The 20,798-nt window shown below is 38.9% G+C and overlaps 1 protein-coding gene across 14 annotated transcripts in view; it reads right to left on the minus strand.

Annotated features, from left to right (window-relative positions):
- The window catches only part of VPS13B (vacuolar protein sorting 13 homolog B), a 921,287-nt gene that overhangs the window by 457,079 nt on the left and 443,410 nt on the right, over positions 1–20,798 (minus strand). The window contains exon 21 of one of the 14 annotated variants that reach the window (XM_073330474.1): positions 3,437–3,532. The exons of the other annotated variants lie outside the window; for them this stretch is intronic. Within the exon in view, the coding sequence (XP_073186575.1) occupies positions 3,461–3,532 (72 nt within the window). The 3' untranslated portion in view covers positions 3,437–3,460. Of the gene's footprint in view, positions 1–3,436; positions 3,533–20,798 lie in introns of those variants that run through there. 14 annotated transcript variants of the gene reach the window in all.

Below are 20,798 nucleotides of genomic sequence, written 5' to 3' on the forward strand. Positions count from 1 at the left end.
GCACATGGAGAATTTTAAAGAACTCTTCTGGAAAATCAAAACAGGGCATATATAATAGATTAGATTTAAAGGTTTGTTTTATCTACTTAAAAATCAAACTTCACTTTACATTTTTTAACATCACATTGTTATAAGTAACTCCTAATGTTTTAATAACCAAAAGAGATTTGAGAAAAAAAAAAACAAGTTCTCTATCTTTTCCAGTGTCTTAACTTTGTGTATTAGATAGTACTTTGGGCATATTCAGCTCCCCTGCATCTCCTCCAGAAATCATCTCCCATTTTTGTTTGTATAGGTTTGTCACATAGCCAGAAGGGAAACAAAATTAAAAAAAGAAAAAGGTGATTTGCAAAATTCATTGACTTCAATGGGACTCCATGCAGGAATAAATACATGCTCATAAGTAACTGCTTCCAGGTTGAGAGTCTATGATTGGAAAGACTTAAAAGATTAATTGTAGAGATAAGACTTTCATACAACTTTGTCATAAAAGAAAAATAAGTGCACCAAAGGCTGTTCTAATTTTTGTAATTGTTTTGCAGTCACATCACTAAATAAAATCCAGCTGCAAGGACACTGCTAACTTGAAAGCCACCCAGTTTAAAAAAACTGAGATGAACATTATAATCGTGAGACTGAGTGCAGTTCAAGTTGACTGTATTCTTGTAATTGGACTTTACTTACTCATGAGGATTCACATATTTCCTCAGGAAGCCACACGGAAGTCACTGAGAGTTCCTATGGGATAATTATATATTATGATGTATTCATTCTGACAAATAATATGCTTTTGGCCCTCACTCCAGCCTTCACATATATTGGGGAGCAAAGTGGGGGGGAAAAAGAAAAAGAACATAAAGCTCTGTAATCTAGTGTTAGGCACACTAAACAGCAAGCCAAGAGCCCATGAGTTCTACTCCTTTCTCTTGCACTGAATGCTCTTAATATTTCTGTGACTTTCACAACCCATACTATGAGCCAGGCTTTCATACCTTGTTTGGGGTAAATATCATTCACCATTTTACAGATAATTGAATAGAAACCAGGAATAGAGCTATAACAGAGCCAAGACTCATTGACTTTGCAACATCTTTCTGCATCACCTTCTAGCAACTACACATACAGAAGTTTCTGACTGTGAGTATTTCTGTGCAAAGAGATTTGGCTCTTTACCTCAAGTGGAAGAGGCCACTTTTACATTCAGAGGTACTGGATTCAGTACACACAGATGACCCAAACAGGACATTGTTACATTTATCGATGCTGTCTGTAACCACTGGATCAGAATCCATTCGCACAGCCACAAATAGAAACCAGAAATATTGATGCCCAGCATTGCACTGCTGTCTCACAAATACTTGTGCAACCCACTGGCAATGAGAGTGCTATAGCACTCTGCATAAGCTGGTTCACAAAGGGGACAACAACATATATCTCCCCCATTACTCTTACAGCTGTAGTGTAAGGGATCTGTACAGTAGGTCTGAAGGTTGTGGGTTCAAAACCTGATGATGATTCATGTGAATATGACAAATTTTGTGTGTATGTGTAAGTAAAAATTAGTGGACGTAAGAGTAATTGTTAGAAAAATTTTATATTGCGAAAATTGTATTTATTAAAATGAATATGAATCTTGGTTTAATAATTTGTTTTATTGTTGCTTTTGTATTATTTTTATTTGTTTAATAGGAGCTGTCCTTTTAAGAATAGGGTATGGAAGATGTAGAGCGTGTTTTAGACTGATAGCAATGTGTGGATGATTTTAGCAGTGTGTCCAGAGAGTGGAAGCCCTACCTACATATGGTCCAAAAATGATTTAATAAAGTTATCTTTTCAGAAAGCAAACATAATTATCAAAGTATAACATTAACGGAGATTGGATGCCTCAGAACATTGCTTTGGAGCTATGGAGCCTTTCACCTGTAGTAATCTGGAAGCGTGTGTAATTCTGTAGGCAAGTTAATGACAGAAAGATAGGAGTGGTGACTTTTGATTTGTAAAAATCTACAGAATTATAATTTCAATGGTGTCACTTTTTGCAGTGCGGTAGATGAAACTTCCTGCCCTTGGCTTCCTGCTCCAAGTCCTCCAGCTGGTGGAAATTTTGATAATATTGTCGGAAACGGGACAAGTTGAATATCATTCAAAAGCCCTTCTCCCACAAACACAATGGTACCAAACACGACAAACCTAGAACAATTATGTAGCTATATATTCAAGAGAATGCTTAAAAAAAAACTTTTTAAAATTATACTTTAAGAAATTCTTGTCAAACATGCAGCCCTCACAAAGATAAATTGTGGCCCTCAGTTGACAGTACTGTGTTATCAGTTCAGTCTCAGAAAATTATACCTGCTTAATTTCTTTAATGTTACAAATTACTATAAAAGGAAGGAATGCATCAAGTTGATTTGGCATCATTGGCAAAAAAAAAAGAAGTGTTTCAGTGGTATTGATTATCAACTTTATTTACTATGAGTAGAGTTGTACTGAGGCACTGATGAAGACACCAGCATCGTGCCAGAAATTACTGGAATCCATCCACAAACGGTATGCACATAGTTACATAACATATATTACATAACGTAATTATAATGCCAAAATAATTTATTACAACCTTCTCGTTTTTACTCTCATCTTGATCATTTTTAGGAATCAATGGAAAGACAAAGAGTAGCTGAATCTTTGAAGAATACTACTGTGGAAGTCCTGGTTAAATACTTGGTAGCACCTTACAGGCTATAAGAAATGCATGAATAAACTGAATTTAGCGAGGTTGGAGAAGATGTACATAGAGCATCAGGAAAAAGTTCAAGATGCGAAGACAACTGCCAGTTGTGGGCGAGAATCACCTAATCCTAGGTCCCCTGGCATGCGTTTCGAGAAGAATACCTGCTTCTTTTGCAGTTGTCCAGAAGCCCAAAAGTATCCATTAAGCACAGTTTTGACGCATAAGACAGACTTGAAACTGTATGAAGCAGTCATTCTTAGCAAGAATCTTGCATGGAAAATAAAGGTAAGTGAGTGCATTGACCCAAAAGATGCCCATGCATACGATATTGCGTGTCACATCAAGTGCTACACCTATAACATATATATTGTGTCAAAAGGTAAAAGCAACAGAAACCAATACTGATGTTACCACTGTAAACTGTGCAACTCATCTGGAGTTCATAAATTGCATCACAGAGGGCTCAAATGGATGGAAAAGTGGTGGCGATGGGTGACGCAAATGCTAAGTACAGATAAATATGTGCTTTGAATGGGATTGAAGAGGAACAAATGCTTAGCAGAAAAGCTCTGAAAGCACTTTTTGAAGATGAACTGTGGGATGTGGATGTAGTTTTTAGCAATCCTATCCACAGAAATGAATCACAGCGCATATACTTACAAGCTGCAAAAGACGTGGCGCTATCCAAAGAGCTGATGTCAACAGTAATATGAAGACTGTTTCCAGATGCTAAATGTTTACGGAAAAGCATTGTGTCCTGCAGTATGTGGGAGTTTCAGGGATCCACAGTTCACACCAAATCTGAAAAAATAATACCGAGTGACCTGTTTTTCTTTTTTTAAATGGTGCATCTGTGATCACAGTGACTTCAGCACCAGCAAGCATGACAGTAAGCAACTGGAGCACAAGGCTGCCATTTTATCACAAAGCCTTATGTTCGAGTGCTTGAGTGAAAGGCAGGTTTTCAACACACGCATGACAACTGTGAGGCATATGCACAATCTACCACTACAAATGGCTATTGGTTTAACAATTCATTCCAAAACCTGTAGCAAATTCCTTGTGCAACTTATGCACAGCATTTCCTTCTCCAGTGACTACAACAAAGTACTCTGCCTGGAGACTACAATAGCAAGCAATGCTCTTAGCTGCATGGAACTGAATGAAGGGTTGTACATTCCCCAGTTCTTGTCAAGGGAAGGTCTATATTTTTGTGCTGCCAATAACTTAGACTTCCTTGCAGATACAGCAGATGGCACAGGTACTGTTATGGTCTGCTATCAGGAGCATATTAATGGAGACTAGTCCCAGTTTCAGGTGTTGTCTGGATCAGCAAAGAACTGTTCCTTGAAAGCGCTTCCTGACACACATACTTTCCTACCATGTCCAAAAATTCTGAAGCCAAAAACCCAGTTTTCAATAAAGTATTGGTTTAATTGACTAATGCACTCCAGAGGTGAAAAATAATTGAGTATGGCTTCAGATGAAGAGGGAGAAGATGTACTCTCAAATGATCTGGATATCTAGGACATATCATACCACATCTTTTCAGGGAAAAAATACGTTTCAACATGGTCAGCTGCCAGAGCAAATGACCCGTGTATACATCCTGCCAGTCATAACTGCTAGCCCTAATGATCACCCCAAAGAAAACTTGCCACTGTCCAGAGGTGCATTTACAGGTGCTATCAAGAAGAGGATTATCAAGCAATGGAATGAGTGGGATGATCGAGTGCATTCAAATCGATTCTCCTCTATCGGGCATGGATGGGTCATGCAGGATGGACTGATGTGAAATACCATGCACTGCCAAATCAATCCATTAGTTAATCAATTGCTTGTATGCAAAGACCAGGTGCTCACCACCCTGCAAATGTTTGCCCAGCAGCCTGCATTGTATTGATATGTGCAAGTGTGGCACAGACAAGAATCACTGTGACATGTCTAGCAGTGATGCCCTAAATGGAGATGACGCTGATGATGACTTAGATGAACAAATGTTTTAAGTCCTACATGTCAAGGCTAACTTCCCTTCGATTACCAAAAATAAATTTCTTTTTTATGCAAGCAATGTATTCCTGTGTTAAAATATAATTTAAAACATTGATTTTTAAACTTTTTTTTAATATAAGCTACATAATTGTTCTAGGTCTGTCATGTTTGGTACCATTGTGTTCATAGGAGAAAGGGCTTTCAAATGAGATCCAACTCATCCCTTTTCTGACACTTTATTATCAACATTTCCACAAACAGTGGAGCTGAATTTGGGAGCCAGAGCAGGGGTCAGGGAGACAGCAAATCTCACCCTGCCATGGTGCAGAGGGTGATACCTCTGAAATTATGATTCTGTAGGTTTTCACTAATGAAATGACACCTTCCTTACCTTTATATCACGAGCTTGCCCACAAAATGAGATTTTACTATATTATGCTCCCAGATTATAGGTCACTAATTTGAATCCTGCCCATCTCTGGAGGTGGGAAAAGTTGTTCCCATCTAATGGATGTTTGATAGCCCCCAAATAAATTGAATTTGGCAAGTCCCAGTTCCATCAAAAGCTTTGCACTAGATTGTAAGATATTCATGGCAGGGATTTATCCCTTACCATATTTTTGAACAGTGCCTAGCAAAATGATGACCCAGTCTCCTTTCCCAAAGTCCCTGCCCCAACTCCGTCCCCTCCCTGCCCCTATTCCTCCCCCTTCCCCAAATCCCTGCCTCGGCCCCACCTCTTCTCCGCCTCCTATGGCTGGCCGCAGGAAATAACTCCATGGGCCGCATGCGGCCTGTGTGTTTGAGACCCCTGGTCTACACAGACAATAGAAAGGTGAGAGGGAGCAGAGACACAGAGATGAAGTGACTTGTCAAAAGCCATACAGCAACTCAGTGGCAGACCTGGGAATGGAAACCAGATCTCCAACTCTCCATGCAGCACCCAGGCTATCCACTACACCATGATGCCTCCCCTCCAAAGTCTTTTATTAAATTAAAAACAAAAACAACCCACACAACCTGTTAACAGAACATTGAGTGGCAAAGTCAAGCGCCCAGAAGTCAGGACATGTGACAAATTAGGTTGCCTGTTCACCCTTAATTTGGCTCCTGTGTGTAATGTTTATGCAGGCATTAATTGCCTTAACCAACAGAATATTCTTTCTCTTCCTGTCTCAATCTCTATACACTTTCCAAATGTTTAGAGCAAGTGAGGCAAGAATACTACAGAGCACTGTATTCCCTGAATACTTCCCATCCTGTGCACTGAGTGCAGCTGAGGTACTGTGGGAAAAAGAAGGTGCTTGTGTAATTAAAGATTGCACAGGCAAACTTAATTCTGTCATTTCCTAAGTTCTGAGTGCTTAACTTTGCAACCTTAATGTTTTTCATCAGTGAAACATCCTAGGGATTATTGTTTTGTTTATTTTTTAAGGAAAAAGATTAAAATAAATTCTATAATCATAGATTATCAGGGACCTCAGGAGGTCATCTAGTCCAACCCCCTGCTCAAAGCAGGACCAATCCCCCAATTTTTGCCCCAGATCCCTAAATGGCCCCCTCAAGGACTGAACTCACAACCCTTGGTTTAGCAGGCCAATGCTCAAACCACTGAGCTATCCCTCCCCCCGGCTTCTCATTGTGCACCATCATCATATTTGAACCATTAAGCTCAAGCATTGCAGCACAGATTTCTTTCACTTGAGCTAATGGATTAAATTACATTAGCTGGCAGAAGCAGAAGGTTATTATTCCAGAGAGGAGATGGAAGACTGAGGACATATGTGCTGGATTCAGGAGATGATTGGGAGAACCTCCTGGCTCAGCTCTTTCACTCTCACAAGGAAGTAGGGGATGCTCCTGTCTGACATAGTACCACTGGGCATTGGGCAATGTGCTCAACTCAGAAGATTGCCCGGAAAAGCCTTGCTTAGCTCTCTCTTCCCCCTCCTTGGAGGTGGGGGAAGTTACTGCCCTAAATGATGCCCCCAGATGGGAAGGCGAGCCACTGGGGTCATGTGTTAGGTAGGGTGTCAAGGGAAGCTGAGGCTGGATCCCCTTCTCTGCCCCTGAGATGCTGTCTGCTCCCAGGTTTCCCAGTTCATTGTGTATTGTCACTGATGGTGCTTTGACAGTGATATGGGCCTGGATTTAGATTAGAATATTAAAGTTCAGTTATTATGTTGGCAGGCTGAAACCATTTTGTGGACAATGCAAATGATAGAAGGGAAATGGTAATTTTTAAATTGGCTAAACCCAACACAATTTCATGGGACAAAGAAAAGGCACTTCTCTGGCCCTAGGCTTTCTCCCTGCTGAATTTCAAAGGCATACTTGAAACAATGAAGAAGTTAGCACTGCTCAAAAAAGGTCATGAGAATTTTTTATAGTGAAAAGTGTTAGACAACCTAAATATAGCAGTCACTACCAGCTACCCCAATAATTAAAAAATACAACCTCTCTCTTCAATACATGACCAGTGGTAGACTTCTATTATATGAAGATTGCTTTGAATGTCTATGTTTTCTTCGTAATTAAAAATATTTCGGAAGATGATAGTTTGACTAACATCAGAAAGCAGGTCTGATTTTATGGTTTATATAAAGTACTGTACTGAATTAACTACCAATCAGCTAGGTTTTATACTATAGTTTTAGGCTGCTTTGATCCCAGAAACAGAGATAATTGATCACTCCTGACCACTGAGTGCAGTTTTACTAATGCATTAATATTATAGATAACACACATTTTATAATAGATTAATAATAACTCATGGTCTTTAAAATGAGCATTTTTATCACTTCCTTTTCAAAATAATTAAATTGTTAGAATTAGGTTTTTGGTTTTTTTTCTAAATGGAGGCTAAAACCCAACAGAAACAAAGCATCTTCAATTTCAGATTGTTTCAGCCATTAATGACATGTTATTTATTTTTCATTATACTACATTGTCAGTATGACTCTGGAACTGATAAAGAACCATGTAAAATCAAAAGCAGGCACAGGAACTATAAAAAAAAGAGACCAAACTCAAAAATAACCGGCCAGAAATATAAAATCCCAAATATTTCCTGGTGTACAAAGAAGTGGAAATATGCCAACTACCTAATTTACTACCTGATACAGAAAATTTATTTAAAAGACAGTTACAACTTTAACCTCAACTATAATAATCTGACATATATTGCAGTATACAGGTCAAGAAAATGCTCAATGAAAGGATAAAATAAAGAATAATGGACAGACAAGTGACTGTCCTTCCATACTTCCCTTTGGAGCTTCAATACAAAAGTTCTTGTTTACATTTCCTCTTATGAAAAAGTTTGTTCCTTATTGTTACTGGCCCAGAAAACTTGTCATATGCGAACACAAAAGTAGAATCATATCATAGAATAACAGAGTTGGAAGGGACTTCTGGAGGCCATCTAGTCCAACCCCCTGCCCAGAGCAGGACCAATCCCAACTAAATCGTCCCCGCCAGGGCTTTGTCAAGCCTGACCTTAAAAACTTCTAAGGAAGGGCATTCCACCACCTCCCTAGGTAACGCATTCCAGTGTTTCACCACCCTCCTAGTGAAAAAGTTTTTCCTAATATCCAACCTAAACCTCCCCCACTGCAACTTGAAACCATTACTCCTTGTTCTGTCATCTGCTACCACTGATAATAGTCTAGATCCATCCTCTTTGGATCCACCTTTCAGGTAGTTAAAAGCAGCTATCAAATCCCCCCTCATTCTTCTCTTCCGTAGACTAAACAATTCCAGTTCCCTCAGCCACTCCTCATAAGTCATGTGTTCCAGTCCCCTAATCATTTTTGTTGCCCTTCGCTGGACTCTCTCCAATTTCTCCACATCCTTCTTGTAGTGTGGGGCCCAAAACTGGACACAGTACTCCAGATGAGGCCTCACCAATGTCGAATAGAGGGGAACGATCACGTCCTTCGATCTGCTGGCAATGCCCCTACTTATACACCCCAAAATGCCATTGGCCTTCTTGGCAACAAGCACACACTGTTGACTCATATCCAGCTTCCCGTCCACTGTCACCCCTAGGTCCTTCTCTGCAGAACTGCTGCCTAGCCATTCGGTCCCTAGTCTGTAGTGGTGCATTGGATTCTTCCGTCCTAAGTGCAGGACTCTGCACTTGTCCCTGTTGAACCTCATCAGATTTCTTTTGGCCCAATCCTCCAATTTGTCTAGGTCCCTCTGTATCCTATCCCTACCCTCCAGCGTATCTACCACTCCTCCCAGTTTAGTGTCATCCGCAAACTTGCTGAAGGTGCAATCCACACCATCCTCCAGATCATTAATGAAGGTATTGAACAAAACCGGCCCCAGGACCGACCCTGGGGCATTCCGCTAGATACCGGCTGCCAACTAGACATGGAGCCATTGATCACTACCCGTTGAGCCCGACAATCTAGCCAACTTTCTACCCACCTTGTAGTGCATCCATCCAGCCCATACTACTTTAACTTGCTGACAAGAATACTGTGGGAGACCATGTCAAAAGCTTTGCTAAAGTCGAGGAATAACACGTCCACTGCTTTTCCTTCATCCACAGAAGCAGTTATCTCGTCATAGAAGGCAATTAGATTAGTCAGGCATGATTTGCCCTTGGTGAATCCATGCTGACTGTTCCTGATCACTTTCCTCTCCTCTAAGTGCTTCAGAATTGATTCCTTGAGGACATGCTCCATGATTTTTCCGGGGACTGAGGTGAGGCTGACCGGCCTGTAGTTCCCAGGATCATCCTTCTTCCCTTTTTTAAAGATGAGCACCATATTAGCCTTTTTCCAATCTTCCGGGACTTCCCCCGAACGCCATGAGTTTTCAAAGATAATGGCCAATGGCTCTGCAATCACATCCGCCAATTCCTTTAGCACTCTCGGATGCAACGCATCCGGCCCCATGGACTTGTGCATGTCCAGTTTTTCTCAATAGTCCCAAACCACTTCTTCCTTCACAGAGGGCTGGCCACCTCCTCCCCATGCTGTGCTGCCCAGTGCAGTAGTCTGGGAGCTGATCTTGTTCGTGAAGACAGAGGCAAAAAAAGCATTGAGTACATTAGCTTTTTCCACATCCTCTGTCACTAGGTTGCCTCCCTCATTTAGTAATGTGCCCACACTTTCTTTGGCTTTCTTCTTATTGCCAACATACCTGAAGAAACCCTTCTTGTTACTCTTAACATCCCTCGCTAACTGCAACTCCAAGTGTGATTTAGCCTTCCTGATTCCATTCCTACATGCCCGAGCAATATTTATGTACTCATCCCTGGGTCATCTGTCCAATCTTCCACTTCTTGTAAGCCTCTTTTTTGTGTTTAAGATCAGCAAGGATTTCACTGTTAAGGTAAGCTGGTTGCCTGCCATATTTACTATTCTTTCTACACATCGGGATGGTTTGTCCCTGTAACCTCAATAAGGATGCTTTAAAATACAGCCAGCTCTCCTGGTCTCCTTTCCCCCTCATGTTATTCTCCCAGAGGATCATGCCCATCAGTTCCCTGAGGGAGTCAAAGTCTGCTTTTCTGAAGTCCAGGGTCCGTATACTGCTGCTTTCCTTTCTTCCTTGTGTCAGGATCCTGAACTCGACCATCTCATGGTCACTGCCTCCCAGGTTCATTTAGTACTTCATTTAAGTAGTTCATTTAAGTAATGGGCATGATGCACAGACTGAAAAACACTGAAGTATCTTTCTGAAGAGTGAATATTAATTATTGTTGTTCATCCTCCATAAAGCTGAAGAAAATTTCCCCCTATATTTCTAGATGTCTTGACTCCTTATCAAGGGGAGCAGAATAAAGCAGTCTGTCATTCTCAAAAATTTCCACTTTTGCTTTTGGTAGCTAGATACCTTAGAATAAGGGAATGTTGCAATGCTGAGGTAATGTCACCTGCCTGTCTAGACAGATAGAAAGACAATGGCCCTCATCGCTGGAGTATCTGAGCACCTTCACAATCACTAATAGGTTTTATCTTCACCGCACCTCTCGGAGGTAGGGAGGTATTATCAAAATTTTACAGATGGGGAACTAAAGCACAGCATATAGATTAAATTACTTGCTCAAGGATACAGCATGGTAATAGTAAAGCTGGGAATTATACTTAGGTCTCCTGATTCCCAGTCCAGTACACTACCCATTAGATCACCCTTTCTACCTCTGTTCCTATTTAAATAAACTAAGTTTAAGGATAGCCACTATACATCTTCAAAGGTATTGACCATTTTTATTATCTCAAGCCTACAAAGGCTTCAAATAATAGGTGAGAGAGAAAAAAGAGAAAGCCTACAAGGCCTGCTAGCAACTAAAAGGATGAAGCAGGCTGGGCCCAGATGTCTTTAGCTGGATCCAACAAATCTCCATCAGTATGTAAGTTTTCTTTCTCTCTATGCAATGCATTATTTGAAACACCTTGAAGATTTTATCCTAAATAGAAGAAAAAAAATACTGTACTTCTCACTTTTCATTTCAACAGATTTTTAAAGACCCTTACAGACCTTTAAGAGCAATAACAAGATGAGAAATATTTCTTCTGAAAGTTGAGCAAATTGCAAGAATCAGAAATGGAAGATAACATGCATAGGGTGCTATGGACACTGATGAATCTGGAAGAGGTAAAAAAGTTATTCCTTAATCACCACTCCCGTTCCCTCCCTCCCCAGTATATGTCAGCTTCAGACAATCGCAGGTTTTTACAACCGTTCTCTTCCCTAAATAATTTTAAAGGAGGATACAGTGTTTAGGCATAAACATACAACCCACACCCTCACCTCCATAACTAACAATGTTGGCAACAATATAAAATTTACAAATCGTGAAACAATTATAAAAACAAAACCCAATAACACTTAGAAATTTGACAAATGTCAAGAGTTTAGAACCTGATGAGCACTTCCTAAAAATGGAGATTTCACATACAGATTCATGTATCTCCTATGTGGCACCTTAGAGACTAACCAATTTATTTGAGCATAAGCTTTCATGAGCTACAGCTCACTTCATCGGATGCATACTGTGGAAAGTGTAGAAGATATTTTTATACACACAAACCATGAAAAAATGGGTCTTTATCACTACAAAAGGTTTTCTTTCCCCCCACCCTACTCTCCTACTGGTAATAGCTTATCTAAAGTGATCACTCTCCTTACAATGTGTATGATAATCAAGGTGGGCCATTTCCAGCACAAATCCAGGTTTCCCCTCCCCCTCCACTCCCCCCACAAACCCATTCTCCTGTTGGTAATAGCTTATCTAAAGTGATCACTCTTCTTACAAATCAACTACTACAGGACAGGCCTAACAAAGAAAATAACAGAACGCCACTAGCCGTCACCTTCAGCCCCCAACTAAAACCCCTCCAACGCATTATCAAGGATCTACAATCTATCCTGAAGGATGACCCAACACTCTCACAAATCTTGGGAGACAGGCCAGTCCTTGCCTACACACAGCCCCCCAACCTGACGCAAATACTCACCAGCAACCACATACCACGCAACAGAACCACTAACCCATGAACCTATCCTTGCAACAAAGCCCGTTGCCAACTGTGCCCACATATCTATTCAGGGGACACCATCACAGGGCCTAATAACATCAGCCACACTATTCAGAGGCTCGTTCACCTGCACATCCACCAATGTGATATATGCCATCACGTGCCAGCAATGCCCCTCTGCCATGTACATTGGTCAAACTGGACAGTCTCTACGTAAAAGAATAAATGGACACAAATCAGATGTCAAGAATTATAACATTCAAAACCAGTCGGGGAACACTTCAATCTCTCTGGTCACTTGATTTCTGATCTCAAAGTGACTATCCTTCAACAAAAAAACTTCAAAAACAGACTCCAACGAGAGACTGCTGAATTGGAATTAATTTGCAAATTGGATACAATTAACTTAGGCTTGAATAGAGACTGGGAATGGTTGATTCATTATAAAAAGTAACCTATTTCCCCTTGTTTATTCCTCCCCCCCCCCGACGTTCTTGTTAAATCCTGGATTTGTGCTGGAAATGGCCCACCTTGATTATCATACACATTGTAAGGAGAGTGATCACTTTAGATAAGCTATTACCAGCAGGAGAGTAGGGTGGGGGGAGAGAAAACCTTTTGTAGTGATAAACACCCATTTTTTCATGGTTTGGGTGTATAAAAACATCTTCTGTATTTTCCAAAGTATGCATCCGATGAAGTGAGCTATAGCTCACGAAAGCTTATGCTCAAATAAATTGGTTAGTCTCTAAGGTGCCACAAGTACTCCTTTTCTTTTTGCGAATACAGACTAACACGGCTGTTACTCTGAAATATATCTCCTATGAAAACATCAAAAACCATTTAATGATAAATACCTGATGCCCAAGTATCAGGGTCTGCAGAGGAGATAGAACACCGAAATACAGGTAATACATTTTTTGTGCCAAGACAATCAGTACCCCTATGCAAACCTAAATTAGGGGTATTAAATAAAGCTTAAACATTATGTGAAACAAACACTGGTGTATAAATTATATATATATATATAACTGTTAGTAATGAAAGGAAACACTTTTTGTTTAAGATAAATACAGACTATCCACTAAAACTTAATAATGCACCTTACCAAATTTGCTTACATATGAGAGAAAGAGAGACAGAGATCAAAATGACATCATGATTACAGGAAATGGAACCCTTGAACACAGAATGGGACTTTGTAATCTTGTTATAAGGAGGTAACGTTAATATTTGGTAGATGGTATATATTAATATTTGGTAGATGGGGTAATAATGAGGGAACAAGGATGATACTACTTTCTGTTTATGCAATTAAAAACTGCTTATATCTTTTTAACCTGTGCCCTGAATTAACTGTCCCAAAATACCAAAAGGCACTTCTGCTCAGCAAAATCAACCAAACAAAATACAGGATAATAAAAACAGGAAACTATAGCTATTTTTTCAAAACACCATAACTTTAAAATACTGCCCGATTTCTACTAAACTTCTCAGAAAACTCTACCCTGCAATAGGATATGGGATGCAAATTTTCAAAAAGGTTGCTTTCTTGAGGAGGAAAGAGAAGGGGCTTTGAAAATCAGGCTCACTGGTCAAATGGGGATCTATTTTCAACCTTAACAAAGAAATGACTAACCCTGCTCCAAATCTAGTTGAATTTAACTAAATATTTAATATAAATAGAATTTAAAAACTGATAGCATCTGTCACAGAGTCTCACGTATAGTGGAATATTTTAATGAAAAAAATCTTCTAAATTATTTTCTAACAATGTTTCATCAATGATCAAAAAGGTACAGAAAAATATCCTTTGAATTTGCTGTCCTTCAGCTGTGGCTTATTGCCAGCCACTACAAAAGTGATGGTAACATAAGTCTATTTTAGAGAAGTATAACAAATCTAGAGAACTAAAGATGTGATTATTTTTAATACCCAAATAATGTAAAATATGTGATTTTTATGTAGAACAGATGGCTAGAGTACGATGTATCCTGGTGTATGCTATTTTTTCTTTTGAGCAGTCATAAGGATTATATACAATGCACAAAAATTACATGTTTTTACTAGCTTTCCTCCTCATGCATTACATTTCAGAACACAGAGCCACAAAGGAAACACTATGGGCTATATTTTCAAAGCTGTGGATGGGGTTTTATATCCATTAAAGTTAGATAGGAGTTATGTGACTAAAACCCCATGCAATTCTTTGAAAATTAACCCAAATGTGTCAAATATTAGACTAATGCTTAGAAGTACTGCTACCTTTAAGCCTGTCTTGATATTTCCATTGTATAAGAGCTACGTATTATTATTACATATTGCTAAGTACATATTATTATATATTACTAAATTCCACCTTTCTAGTGGAAAACTGGGCAATATTTTCCCTACCCACCTTGTTGACCTCTGCGTTATGACATCATCAGTCAAGGAAGACTGGACAAAACTTTTGACACCAGCCAATCAGTAAAGCACTTTGATTAAATGGAGGGGTTACTACTCAGTAAATAAAGCTACTGCCACCTGGATCAACAATATACTCACCTTATCTGACCTGGAAAACTAGAAAAACTCCTTTTTTTCTTACAGCTGAATGCTCTTGCTAAATCTTTCCTGATGTTTTGAACATGTTAGCACTTGATATTTTGCTATGAATATTTTGAAAATATGTATCAGTCAATAAGATATTGAAAATTCAAACTATGTCTCAATTAATCAAATACGCAATAACTACAAATTATTTTTAAAAACAAGGAAAGTCACATTACAAAATAAAAGTTAAAATCTCTCACCAGCTTAGGAATAACCTAAGAGGGTAAGGGATCCTTTCTATCCAGACAACGTGTGGGTGGATCCCTAGCAAGGCCCCATGATAATTATACACTTTAAAAAAAAAAAAAACGTGAAATATTTAGGCCAAGATCTTTTAAAGTAACTAGTGATTTGGGATGTATCACTTGTGATGTCTTAGAGAGGCTTGATTTTTAGAAAATACTGAACCATTCACCCTCTGAAAATCGGTTTCCTTTACAACATATCAGGTTGGATATCCCAAAATTGAGGCACCCAAAAAATGATTATTGCACTTTATTGTGTCAGATCTTTTCTAACCTCTTTGCATAGAGTAAGACCTCTATGGACATTCGGTACTTTACTGCATGGCCTGTAGGGTTTTCTGACAGTGACTGCTGATTACATTTCCTCTTCCAAGAATCACTGCTGCAGCCACTCACTTCTGTGAAAGGAGTATACATCTTTGAAATTAGTGTGGGTCAGCACAGAGTAATGAGCATTAGAAAAAACAACCTTAATTGGTTTAATTATATAGAATATTGCAAGGGTTTGCACTAATAACATATTGTAGAAAAAGACAAAAAAACAAACTAGCAACAGGAAATACTTGCTACTCTGATCATCTGTGAAGACCATCAATATCAGTTTTGAAGGCTTTTAGTGTTGCCACCTCTACTGAATTTATACAAGTAATGTGATTTTGGCCCCTTCTGCAGGAGCACTTGCAAATATGTGATAAGCTCCTACAGTCATGTGATTTCAGAGGAAGAGGGATAGAGACTCCCACACAATGCTTTTTAGTATATGAAAAAATGCACTGAGCTCAAGCCAGGAGACCATGAGCTCTAGTCCCAGCTTTTCCACAGACTGCTGATAATATTTCTGTGATCTTTTATCCCAATATGGGATGGGAAAACTCAGAAATCTCAAAAAGTCTCATTGGATGGGAAAACCATCTCCTGCCCAACTTTACTCTTACAGCTGAAGTGAAAGAGGTCTGAACTGTGGAAATGAAGATTGTGTATTCAAACCCAGCTAATGACCTATGGAGGAAATTATATATAATTTCCATTTTATATATAATGTATGTGTACAGGTACATGTGTATATACCCACACCTACTACAGATTTCTGCAACTGATACATTTTTTGGTGAAAGCAGCCATTTACTTTTTAAAAATGTAAACAGCCATCTTATCAATAGAAAACACACTAGTGTGTAAACGTGCATAACTTTCTGACAAATGCATATTGTGGCATGTTTTACTGCTTCTTTATACATCATAATACTAAATACCTTCATAAATGTGCTTTATAATTACTCCTCCAGAAATATTACTAAGATATTTTTACAAAAATAATTAAAAACATTAAAAGAATCCAATTTACAATTATAAACAAAAATGGTTCAGTTTTTCATTTCAGCCAGATGTAGATTTTTCAATTATGGGGCATTACTATTGAAAATCAAAATCCCAGAGCCTTTCATTAGTAGGGGATTATATCACACTACAGCCCAATCACTGATAAGTAGATAACAAGGCTAGAGATGCAGACTGTTCTTCCCCTCCTGAGAGTTTGCAGTTCAGCAAAAGTAGCTTAAAATCAATACCATATTTCACTAGTATCCAATGAAGAAATTCAAAGGCATTATGCAGATTTATGCAGGCATTCAGAAAGTTTGTCATGGATTTTTTTTAACATATTAAATCAAAGTTCACATTGTTCATTTTATTTAAAATGAAAAATGGATAGATGCATGTGGAAATCAAATATGATTATAGGAAGACATCCCCCTTTACCCCTAGAGCACTGACCAGATAGTCACAACAGGAACTACATGGATCCTTACTCAAATATGTAACAGCAGCCACATTTTGGCATGTACATTCACATGCTGAGGAAAAAATACACAAACTTAATACGTTGTTAAACCATACATTGACAACATCAGACTCCCAAAATTCCATTCTTCCTCCAAAGTTATGCAAGAAGCTTACAAGCAGCACTATGGTGCCCCTAACTTTCTCTCCACTATTCCATTTCTAGTTTAAGGAGGTCAGAGCAAGAATGATGTATGCAACCTGAATGTGAGCAGGACAGCACAGTTGATCTGTGTGTAGTTGATAAATAAATGACTTCTCAAAATCCTAAATTTTTGGTATTGGTTATCATTATAATGCACTTCACAATTAAATCATTTGTGAATTTTCAAACTGCATGAAATTAATTACTAACCCAAAGTGGAATTTGCTATAGCACACATTGGCTATGTTTAGTCTATTGTTATTATTAATCATGTTTATTATGGTATCCTCTAGGGACCAACCAAGAATGGGTCCCCATTGTACAGTACCAAGCACAAACAGAGAGTAATAGGCAGTTCCTGGCCTCAAAGACCTCACAATCTAAATAAATACGACAAACAGGATACAGAAAGGGATATAATTAAGGATAGAATTTAGTCACAGAGGTCATGGAAGTCATAGATTCTGTGACTTTACTGGACCTCTGTGACTTTGTCTTCAGCTGTCAGCAGTGGGGGCAGAGCTGGGGCTGTGAGTCCCTGACCAGTGGCTTTGGTTGGGCCGGAGCTATCTGGGGCTGGAGACAAGGCTGTGCACCCTCACCCCACGACTTCAGCCAGAGTAGAGGCTACATGCCATCCCCAGGTCCCCCACGACTTTGGGTGGTGCCAGAGCTGGGGCACTGCACCTCCAACCTGCAGTTTCAGCCAAGCTAGAATTGGGGCTGTGTGCCCCCAACCCTTGGTTTCAGCCAGAGCCAGGCTGTGCACCCTCTTTGCCCCCTAGGCCTTTAGCCGGTGGCAGAGCCAGGGCTGTGTGCTCCCTTGCCCCCAGCAGCTGGGGCTGTGTGCTCCCCACCCCCATGTCTTCGTCTGGGACTGGAGCCAGACCTGGAACTGGTTCTGTGTGCCCCCGCCCTGCGGTTTTGGTGAGGCTGAACCTGGGGCTGTGCGCCCCACCTCTGGTGGCTGTGGCAGGGACAGGGCTGTGCCCCCCGGCATGGCCATGGGTTTGGGGCTGTTTCCCCCGCCATGGGGCTCCAGCTGTCATTCCTTCCCTCCTGCCAGCTCTCTCTCTGTCCTCATTATTTTTAGTAAAAGTCACAGACAGGTCACATCTGCCATGAATTTTTGTTTATTGCCCCTGACCTGTCTGTGACTTTTACTAAAAATAACTGTCACAAAATCTTAACCTTAGATATAATACACAATCAGAGTGAACAATATGATGGCAGCAAACATCATGGCAATTCCACAATTATTTATTATTATTATGGTGGGTTTACTTAGGTGTAAGCTGAATGGAAAGAAAAATGGAGAGAGAGAGGACATTGAACGGAAGGGAAAAGAGGTAGATGTGGAGTGAAGTACAGATGAAGAGACTGGGAGGGAGGGGAAGAGAGAGTCAAAACTGTAGTTCTCTAGAGCGACTGCAGAAGGAGCCAAACCGTAGAATGTTTGTAGGCCCCAGTTTGGCTCCTTCTGCAGTCGCTCCTCCTGGCTGGACTCTCAGTAAGGAAAGACACAATTATTTCCATGACATTCTCAAAGAAAAATGCATAATTGTGTTAATTTTACACAATACATAGAATAGCATTCTGAACCAAATTATTAGTTGTTTGAGTCACTGAAAACTATTACTCAATCTTACTAATTATTATTTTGGATCTTCTGGAAGATTAATGAGAGCTTATAAAACTTTATGGCTCACCAGCGTGTGAAAATCCTGTTGCTAAAAACAAAAAAATATATACAGATTTCAACCTGGCGTATGTATAAACAAGGACCCTACAAGACTCCCTTTAGAGATAAGAGTGCATGTAGAACTGATATATTTAAAGCAGGAAATAATCTTATTAACATCTTCATTTCAATTATACCTTGTGACTATCAGTTCCATAGTTTGATTATGTGGCTTGTTTAAAGTGTTTCCTTTTATCAAATTTAATGCCTTCAGTGCATTTGAATGTCTTCTTGTTCTTGTAGTATGAGAACGAAGGTAAATACAGCACACATATTTATCCTCTGTACTACTCAGAGCTTTGTATGCCTCTGTCATATCCCCCCTTATTAATCTGTTATCTAAATTTCACAGATCCCAATCTTTTCAACCTCTCTTTATATACCCAGACAAAATTATATTAAGACAGAATTACAGTTAAAAGTACACATGAAAAATTTAAAGTAAAACACACCATGGGGATATTGTATTTATCCCAAAAACTAGCATTACAAATTCTGGAAATCCAGAGTGAAGATTAAATTAAAAAAAATCAAAACAAGGAAAGGTATGGAAAAGAAGATGGGGCACTCAAACAACCTTAACTCTGCCCTGTAGTGACACCATAACTGTACAATTAAGATTAATGCATATAGTATTTGTAGGCCCAAATTAGATTAAATTGATTTTTAAAGATGCATTAGATTTCTTAGTTTTTTTCTCCTCATTGTATCATTATTTTACAGGAAGTACAGGATACAACTTTCCTAAAATTTTGGGGCATTGTGTGTGTATTCAGACCAAAGATCTGGTTTGGATCTCTTGTTACTTTTTACAGGGATATTTGAAATACATGAGATATGTATGCAGTATCATGACTTCGTAACTCATATTTAAAATGAAATAATATTTAAAAGCTATAAACAAAAAGTATAACTTTTTTTTTTCTTTCTACACTTCAAGTGCAATTGTAAGACTGATGCTTGTATACTAGGGAAAGAGGTTTCATGAATCACAGAAACTTATGACAATACTTGTCCAAAAGTAGCATGTTATGCATTTTTGTCTCCCTCTAAACTGTGGAAAAATACATGTAGTTGGTGCAGAATGTTTTTGTTTTCTTATACAAATCAGTTCTTAAGATAATGAACTGTACCTCTCTTCAAATAAAACAGATATGTGATCATATCTTTGGCTACATTATTTTACTCAATACAGTGTCAATGCTTTATCACAGACTCAAGCTTTAAATCCTTGAATGTGTTCAGAATGGATATCATCTGAAGGAAAATGTTCCCTTGCCAACATTATTTCAGTGTAAGCAGCAATAGTTTTAAATGAAGATGCATTTCTGACACTATAAAGAAAATGATATTTTTATAATTTTACCCAAGTTATAAGCATAACTACAATGATAATAATATCAAAAATGTTCAGAATTGGCTGCTTATACAGAATTTCCTAAATCCATATTTAAACATTTAGATGGAAGTGGCCTGATTTTCAGAGGTCTTGAGCAACCATAAATCCTACTAAAGTTAGTAACAACAGCAGGTGTTCAGCACCTCTGACAAATCAGGCCACTTTTTAATGACATGCCTAGACCTTGATGAAGGTACCTAGGTTTGAAAATCTGGGGCAATAATTTTATTTATAAAACACTCCATTTCCAAGATTCTTGAAGAGCTGTACAATATATATAATATGACACAAATTTAAATACAATTTAACATAATTAACAAAATAAAAACTGAACAAGGGTATTCAAATGCAAACCTGTTAATAGATATTACATATATCAGACCCAACAGAATGAACTTCAATATTAAATATATGGGGATAGTCAACTGACCCAGTAAACACTGGAGAGACAAGGCGGGTGAGATAATCTCTCTTATTGGACCATCTTCTGTTGGTGAAAGAGACAAGCTTTCAAGTTTACACAATTCTTCTTCAGCTCTGGGGCATTTCAGGTCCCAGAATAAGGTAAAGTTGGCCAGTAGTAATGGGACTAGTAGAAACTTTTCTGATACA

This window comes from Lepidochelys kempii, chromosome 2 (genome assembly GCF_965140265.1).
Source record: "Lepidochelys kempii isolate rLepKem1 chromosome 2, rLepKem1.hap2, whole genome shotgun sequence".
Taxonomy (NCBI): domain Eukaryota; kingdom Metazoa; phylum Chordata; order Testudines; family Cheloniidae; genus Lepidochelys; species Lepidochelys kempii.